At 45.5% G+C, this 8,659-nt stretch overlaps 1 protein-coding gene across 1 annotated transcript in view; it reads left to right on the top strand.

Annotated features, from left to right (window-relative positions):
- Positions 1-4,243: 4,243 nt before the first annotated feature.
- Positions 4,244-8,659, top strand: part of ATP6V0A4 (ATPase H+ transporting V0 subunit a4) — a 47,249-nt gene continuing 42,833 nt past the window's right edge. The window contains exons 1-3 of the mRNA XM_060020019.1: positions 4,244-4,360; positions 5,925-6,003; positions 6,282-6,376. Of these exons, the coding sequence (XP_059876002.1) occupies positions 4,244-4,360; positions 5,925-6,003; positions 6,282-6,376 (291 nt within the window). The remainder of the gene's footprint in view (positions 4,361-5,924; positions 6,004-6,281; positions 6,377-8,659) is intronic.

The raw sequence follows: 8,659 nt of genomic DNA, 5'->3' as shown, positions 1-8,659 counted from the left end.
AATGCCACCTCCTCTCAAATGAGAGAGCTCTTCCCTGACCATTTGTCTAAAATGATCTCTCTTCATTTCTCTAAAGCCTATCTTCCTTTGATTACACTTTTCATAATCCTCAATATCTTGCTAACTTATTACTTGTTTACTGTTTGTCTCCCTCCATCTGGACGTAAGCTTCATGAGGGGAAGACCTTGTCTCTTATCTACCACCCTATCCTCAGAGCCCAGAACAGAGTGGCACATAATAGACTCTCAATAAATATTTATTGAATGGATGAAAGAATTCAGGTCTTTTACAATTACATGCTTATTACAGACAATATGATTGTAGTTAAATTTTGGTTTACATCCTTACTTTTTTTTTTTTTTAGGATGAACTTCCAAAAGTGGGATTATTGGGTCAAAGGACAAGCAAATTGACTTTCAGACAGATTGTACTTATTTATTTATATTTTTTAGTCTTGCTGCGTGGCACATGGGATCTTAGTTCCCCGACCAGGGATCGAACCCACGTCCCTAGCAGTGGAAGCTCGGAGTCCTAACCACTGGACAGCCAGGGAGTTCCCCAGGTTGTACTAATTCAGCGTCCTGCCAGTGTCATATGAGCATGTTGGCCTTCTGCACCTTTGATTTGGGGCTCTAGGAGAAAAAATAGCAAACCTGAAAATAACCTCTCCCTCCTATATTTCCACATGCTAAATAAATATCTAAGATCCTATTGTATTTTACAGATAAGGACACTGAGGGCCTGGGGCTAAATAGCTTCCCCAAGGTCACACATGTTAAAAGGCAGAGATGGGCCCCTGACCCAGGCAGTTTGGATGTTGACTCTGCTCTTAACCATCAAGATGTACTTTTTTTTTTTTTTTTTGCGGTACACGGGCCTCTCACTGTTGTGGCCTCTCCCGTTGCGTAGCACAGGCTCCGGACGCGCAGGCTCAGCGGCCATGGCTCACGGGCCCAGCCGCTCCGCGGCATGTGGGATCTTCCCGGACCGGGGCACGAACCCGTGTCCCCTGCATCGGCAGGTGGACTCTCAACCACTGCGCCACAGGGAAGCCCAGGATGTACTTTTTTCTCTATATGCTTCTCAGTGACTCCTGGGCACCAGGACCTTTGGGAGCTACTGTTCCACCCACTGACCGGGAGACACAGCACTCCCAGCTGGGGTGAAGAGCAGAAGGGAGGTGGGCAGGGGGAGGGGCAAGAAGAGGGAGGCACTAATTGGGGCAGGGGCTGTCTTGCTTCCCGAGCTTATCTGATGGGAGAGGAAGAGTCAACACTGATGATGGCTTGGGAAGTTTTCAGTTCTAATCTTCCTGCTCTGCTTTGCGAATGCTGAGTTCAGTCTTTGAAACTTTGCCCAGGTGAGTCTGGACTCTTGAGTGGATCTGCCCTGTTGAGATGGGTGGGTGTGGTCAAGTTTGGCTTAATACCGGTCCTCCACTGCCCCAGGGGCAAAATTGCTGCTTCTTCTTAGCCGATTGTTTCCAAACTGCCTACACCCTGCTTCTCTCTGCTTCCTCCCAGGCTAAAGTTAGATTTTTCACCCTGTGTTCTCAAAAGCAATGGTTCTAATTTGATCATACACAAAAATCACCTGAGGGGCTGACTAAAAAGGCAAATCCCAGACAACCTGGGAAATGTGAACACTGATGGGCTATTTGATATTAAGGAATTATTGTTGAATTTTAGGTGTGACCATAGTGTTGTGTGTGTGTGTGTGTGTGTGTGTGTGTAACATATACACGGAAGAATCCTTATCTTTTGAATATTTTGATACTCAAATATTTTGAAAGAAAAATGTGATGTGTGAGATTTGCTTCAAAATAGCCCAGAGTGGGTAGGAGAAGTGGGTGGGAATTAGATGATACAAAATTCAACAACTGCTGCTGCTGACTGGTGTGTACGTGGGGGGTTCTTATACTATCCTCTGTACTTGTGCAGATGCTTGAATTTTTCCATAACAAAGTGTAAAAAACCAAAAAGCACGCTCCTCAGTCTAGGGTACATCTTACAGGCACCCAGGGCCTCGGTGAGGGATCTGCTCACCTCACAAAGGGAACTCAGGTGGCCCCTGCAGAGAAACACATCTAATTGGCTCACTCTTCTGCCCCTCACCCCTCCACCAGATAAATGGGAAAGACAGCAAACCTCAGTAAGAAAAGAAGGAATCTCTCAACTGGCTCCGTCTCTTTACCTGGGCCACCTGGAAGCTGAATTTTAGCCATAGGCTATATAGATGGATTTGTTTGTCTATTCTCCTTTGAAAGTTAAGTGTTTTTGAAATTGTTGGTAGGGTAGTGAGTGTGTGTTTGTTTGTTTTTCCAAAACCATTTTTAAATGTTATTTCATTTCTCCACCGAAAAGGAGTGTTTTAATGTGCGCAGTAGACACGCAGGAAGTTGTCTCTGGGGCCCTTCTGAGGCCTCGAGCAACCACTTCCCAAACCCTCCGCTCACTGGGGGGTAGGTTTCTTCCTCAGGGAAGAAAGTCACTGCTTCCTGGTGGGGCCCCAAGGTCATGGCCGAGGGCACAGGTGGGGCGGGGAGAGGGAGGGGGTTTGAGCAGGGCCGGCCGGCGGAGCAGGTTTGTCCTCGCTCCGGACAGGTCGGTGTTGGTACAACAGAGCCGCCTCCCGGCCTCTGCGGGCGCCCGGGGAGGAGAAGCCGCAGGAGGGGCTCGGCCGTCGCCGCAGGGAGGTCGCCTGCGGAGTCCCCGGCCAGGCTGGTCCCATCCGGCCCGCCGCTCGCCAGCCCGACACACCCGGCCCGGCCGCTGCGGCCCGTGCTGACTGCTCGGGGTCCGGCGAAGGAAGCCGCGGGAGACCCGCGCCCAGGACCTGCTCGGACAAGGCTGGGTAGGAAGGAAGGGTCTCTACCTTGTGCTCTTTGGTCTGCAAGAAGCTAATGTTTTCCGTCTCGTTGCTATGAAAACATCGCCGTAGTTACCAGAATTGGCAGGATGAAAAATTCCTTCATCTCGGTGTCAAAAGGCAAAAATGGAAAACCAGACTCTGCATTCTGGAGGGAGGGATGAGGGTTAGCCTCTAGTCCGTAAATCGGGAAACGTTTTTTGAGCACCTTCTTTGGCCTTGAGCTAGACTGGTGATGGAGTGAAAAACACAGAGTTCTGACCTCATGGATTTTTCTGGTTAGTGGGCAAAACAGACACTAAGCAAGTAATTGCATATGATTATATTCTGGGAGGAATATATAGGAGGGGGCTAAGTTCACTGGGAGTGCTGGGGATTGGAAAGCTTATGGAGGAAGAGGATCCTGACACCCAGAGGGAGGAATGACAGGAGTATGCGCGGTGTGGGGAAAGCAGGGTGGGGAGGAAGCAGTTGAGGTTCTAAATCTAGGGTAAGAAGGAGAAATTCTGTGAAGCTGGAGGGGAAGGCCGAGGCCGGACGACGCAAGCAGCCCTTTGCTGGCTACGTCAAGGGTTTTAGACTTTATCCTGTGGGAAAATGGGACAATGGAAGGATTAAAACAGAAAGGATAAACCCAGTGTCTGGCAAATAGTAGATTATATATTATAAAATGATAAGGAAAAGGGACTCCCTCTGGGAGGTGTGACAGTTCTTCCAAAAGGTTGGACTTTGAGGAAGACAATTGGGTTTGGCAGCAATAGGGCAGTATCTTGGGTCTTGGATGAGAATGGATTCTAGGTGAATATCCTTTTTCCTTATAGAGGACATACAGATTTTTTTAAAAATTCCTGCTGACTGCACAGGGTTCTGTTGTATCCGCTGAATCATTCCCCCTGTTGATGGATATTTAGGTTAGGTCTATTTATTATAATTAGTATACACAGTATTATCAGAAACATCCTTGTGAGTCTGTTTCCCCATACATCTCCAAGTTTAGCTGGGTGAAGAGCAGTGGAAATCTTGGGTCAAGGATATGAGTAATATAAAGTTTGGTAGATATTGACAAATTGCTCTCTAAAAAGCTGTACAAATGTAACACTTCAAGTATTAAGTGTATGAAAATGCCTGCTTCCCCATACTCTCCACAAACGTGTGTTTTTAATCATATCTTTTAATTTTTTGCCAATCTAATAGGTGGTGAAAATTGCTACCTTGTTTTTGTTAATATTTTTAAAATCAGGAGTGATTCCTGTTGCATTTTTTAGTTCTGTTGGATTTTAATTTGACACAACTGACACCAGTTTTCGTCCTAAGGTTTTCACCCATTTGTTACCTCAAATACCTTTGTCTCCTGCAGACCAAGGCTGGGTCAAGATGGCGTCCATATTCCGAAGTGAGGAGATGTGTTTGTCACAGCTCTTCCTCCAGGTTGAGGCTGCATATTGCTGTGTAGCTGAGCTTGGAGAGCTTGGATTGGTTCAGTTCAAAGATGTAAGTACTGCATTCTTTGGAGACCAGAAGAAGGTGGAGTTTCCACTTCTTGGTAGTGAACAAAGTTCAGGGAGAAGAGCCCTGGGCTGGAATAGATGGAATTCGGTGTTTCTAGTTCTTCTGGCTAGGATTTGCGATAACACTGGGCAAGTGACTTGCAAACATGTTCTCCCTTCCTCCCTATGTGTCTCCTCTCTAGGAATGTTTTGAAACTCTAATCACAAAGATGGCACTGTATTTTATTTTCTGATGTACCATCTTCAGAACATTTGATGTATCCAATGGGCACATGGATTACCAACCTTTTTCTCAGGGCAGAAACCAATTCTTCCTGACTAGTTAGTCTGAGGAAAAAGTATCCTGGAGTCCACAGTCTCTGCAGTGACATTCTTGGGCTAGACTGTTTCTTTTTTTTTCTTCCAGTTTTATTGAGATATAATTGACCTATAACACTGTGTAAGTTTAAGGTGTACGGCATAATGATTTGACTTTCATACGTCATGAAATGACGACCACAGTAAGTTTAGTGAACATCCATTATCTCCTATAGATACGAAATTAAATAGAATTTTTTTTTTGCTTGTGATGAGAACTCAGGATTTGCTCTCTTAACTTTCATACATAACATACAGCAGTGTTAGTTATAATTTACCATGTTGTACATTACATCCCTGGTACTTGTTTATCTTACAGTTGGAAGTTTGTACCTTTTGGCTATCTTCATCCAATTTCTCCATTCCCTCACCCCCCACCTCTGGTAACCACAAATCTGATCTCTTTTTCTATGAGTTGGTTTGTTTCTGAAGTAAAATTGACCTACACCTATGACTATGTTAGTTCCCGGTATACAATGATACCAGGATATCGGTATTTCTTTTCATTTCAAAATGATCACCATGAGAAGTCTGTTCACCATTTGTCACTATTGGACTGTCTTGAGTATGATGTTGGGTTATCATTTCCCAGAGGCAGTTTAGATCCTCACCAAAATCTTTTGAATCCAATTTAGAAAATTGAACTCTTTATTTTCTCACTAAGGTCAGGGTCAAAAGTAAGCCCTGCAGAGAAGGGTCATGTCTTGTTCTTTGTGGCCCTAGTTCCTAGCTCAGGACCTGACATGGGGCAGTTCCTCAATAACATTTATTGGGCTGAGCTGTGAAGTCACCACCACAAGGACGCTGACTTTTTCTTGAAGACAGGGATACATTGCAGGGAGCTGTGCAGTTTTCAAGGTCCTGCCATATGCATGACTCCATTGAGGAATTCAAGGCAATTTGGATAGTCAGTGCAGCTAAAAATAAGGAAACCTTAGCTACAGGAGGACTCTTAGAAGTCTAAGGAGGCCAGAGCTTAAGGCATTTGGGGGGTTGAGTGTAAGAACATCAAGGTGTGTTTTGCCTGGAACTCTCCTGTCTTGTGCACAGAAGTATCTAGTCCTAAGACGATTCCAGCAACATTCTCCAGCATTAAAAAAATATAATAAAATAACCAAAGAGAATATGTTGGCAGCAGCTGCTACTAATGTGTGCCTTGTGGTTTCTTCCCCCCCCCCCCCCCCTTCTAGTTAAATGTGAATGAGAGCCGCTTCCAAAGGAAATTTGTGAATGAAGTCAGAAGGTGTGAATCGCTGGAGAGAATCCTCCGTGAGCCAATTTTCTGCTTGCTGTCTAAAAGTGAACTGGCAGGGAGGGAAATGGTTTGCAGGGCTGATGTCCTGTAATCTGCCCCTATTTGTAATGCTACTCTAGGTGATCCTGGAGATGGGTCGGGGAGGTTAGAGATGGGATCCAGGTGCTGTGGCAGGTCCCCAGGGCAATTCAGGCAGCTAAGCTGGGAAAGGCACCTGTCCTGCTTGACCCCATTTCGTAGGTATGAGAAAATACAATCACCTCGGGCTCTCTGGTGGGGTTTTGTCCCTCAGGTTTTCTGGAAGATCAGATGCAAAATGAGATTGAGATTCAGGTGCCTGAGAAGTCCCCGTCGACCCCTCTCCCACGGGAAATGATTACCCTGGAGGTAGGTTCTTTGCGACTTTACTGAGGACAGTCACGACGTCTGTCTCCTGGGGCCTCTGCAAGCCTCTCATGGGCCCTTTACCCGTTGCTGAAGGCGGGGAGGCGGATTTATGTGTTGTTCCACTTTTCAGTGTTACTCCCCCAGGAAAATCCCATGGTGCAATTTTTAGAGTCACTCTCCCTGATCCAGGAGAGAGCTCTCTTTCTCAACGTAGCCCTAGGGAGGCTCACTCCACTTTGAGGAGTGGTTTCCTTTGGGACATAAGATTCTGACAGGTAGCAAAGTTTTGTCTATATGATGCCACTGAACAGACCTTACACTGGCACAGTGGGAGGTTTTCTTTTTTTCTTTCTTCTTTTTTAAAACGACAGTCATCATGCTGTACATTACATTCCCAGGACTTATTTTATAACCAGAAATTTGCACCTTTTGATCCCCTTCACCCATTTCACCCACCCCCCCCCTCACCCCGCCTCTGGCAACCACCAATCTATTCTCTGTATCTCTGAGTTTAGTTTCTTTTTAGGCTCCACATTCCACATGTAAGTGAGATCATACAGTATTTGTCTTTCTCAACCTGACTCACCTCACTTAGCAGAATGCCCTCGAGGTACATCCATGTCGCAATGGCAGGATTTCCTTCCCTTTTTATGGCTGAATAATATTCCTTTGTGTATATATACCACATATTCTTTATCCACGCATCTGTTGGTGGACACTTGTGTTTTTCCATGTCTTGGCTATTGTTAATTCTGCAGTGAACATGGGGATGTCGATATCTTTTTAAGATAGTGATTTCATTTCCTTTGGATAAAATACCCAGAAGTGGAATTGCTGGATCCAATGGGTTGTTTTCTAATTATCTGTGTGGTGGGAAATAGCTGATGCATTTGTTCCAGTCTGGATTGAGGCCTCTCCTCAGACTGGCTCCTGAGGTCGAGTGTGAGAAGACAGCAGTTTTCTTTAGCCAAGGTCACTGTGGCCGGTGAGGCCCTTCCTCTTTCTTTCCCCTTTCTGTCTAGTTGCTTTTATAAAACACTGAGTACCTGCCACGCACAGGGCACCTTAGAGAGAAGTGAAACGTGGCCTTGCCCTCTAGGAGCCCTCTAGAGCAGGTGGTGGAGAAGGCAGGGTGAGGCAGAGGGAGAGGATGCAGAAAGGTAGGCAGAGCCAGATCCCAGAAGGCCCTGTAGATCTTTTTTCAAAAATAAATTTATTTATTTATTTTTGGCTGCGTTGGGTCTTCGTTGCTGTGCGCGGGCTTTCTCTAGTTTTGGTGAGCGGGGGCTACTCTTCGTCGAGGTACACGGGCTTCTCATTGCGGTGGCTTCTCTTGTTGCGGAGCACGGGCTCTGGGCACAAGAGCTTCAGTAGTTGTGGCACACGGGTTCAGTAGTTGTGGCTCACGGGCTCTAGAGCACAGGCTCAGTCATTGTGGCGCACGGGCTTAGTTGCTCCGTGGCATGTGGGATCTTCCCGGACCAGGGCTCGAACCCATGTACCGTGCATTGGCAGGCGGATTCTTAACCTCTGTGCCACCAGGGAAGTCCCAGCCCTGTAGATCGTGATAAAAAAAAATTGGACTTTTTATTGTCAGAGGAGGAAGGGCTCCCTAAGGGAGGCGGGCAGGTAAGGAGCTTCATCGAGTTGAACCTTATCTCTGGCTGGGTTTTCTCGTTTGTTTTTTGTTTTCTTTTAAGATAACTTAAAATTCTTGACATTGTTGGAGCCATCAGTAGTATAAATCTAGATCCTCTAACAGAAATATGAGGCTGGCAACTCCCCTAGGAAATATTTTGGATCTTGTCTTATTAAAATCTGGATGTTTGGGGAGAACGTTTTTAATCCATATGAATCGGATTTCCATAAAGTCATGTCCAGTTTCAGTCTTATCACTAGTCTTCTAATACCAGCCCTGTTAATCAACAGCTCCCCACCCCGGCTGTTATCCCCCTTACCTTCCCAAACACCTAGAGCTGATCTTGTGGACTGTGAGATATCTTAATGGCTCATGTTTTTACCATAATCTTTTTTTTTTAATTGACTGTATGGTTGCTTTACAATGTTGTGTTAGTTTCTGGTGTACAGCAAAGTGATTCAGTTATACATATACACATATATGTTCTTTTTCAGGTTCTTTTCCATAATAGGTTATTAGAAGACATTGTTCCCTGTGCTATGTAGTACGACCTTGTTGTTTATCTATTTTATATATGGTAGTGTGTATCTGTTAATCTCAAATTCCTAATTTATCCCTCCTCCCCTTCCCCTTTGGTAACCTTA

The sequence above is a fragment of the Delphinus delphis genome, chromosome 9, assembly GCF_949987515.2.
Source record: "Delphinus delphis chromosome 9, mDelDel1.2, whole genome shotgun sequence".
Taxonomy (NCBI): domain Eukaryota; kingdom Metazoa; phylum Chordata; class Mammalia; order Artiodactyla; family Delphinidae; genus Delphinus; species Delphinus delphis.
This window is presented reverse-complemented; position numbering and strand designations above follow the sequence as displayed.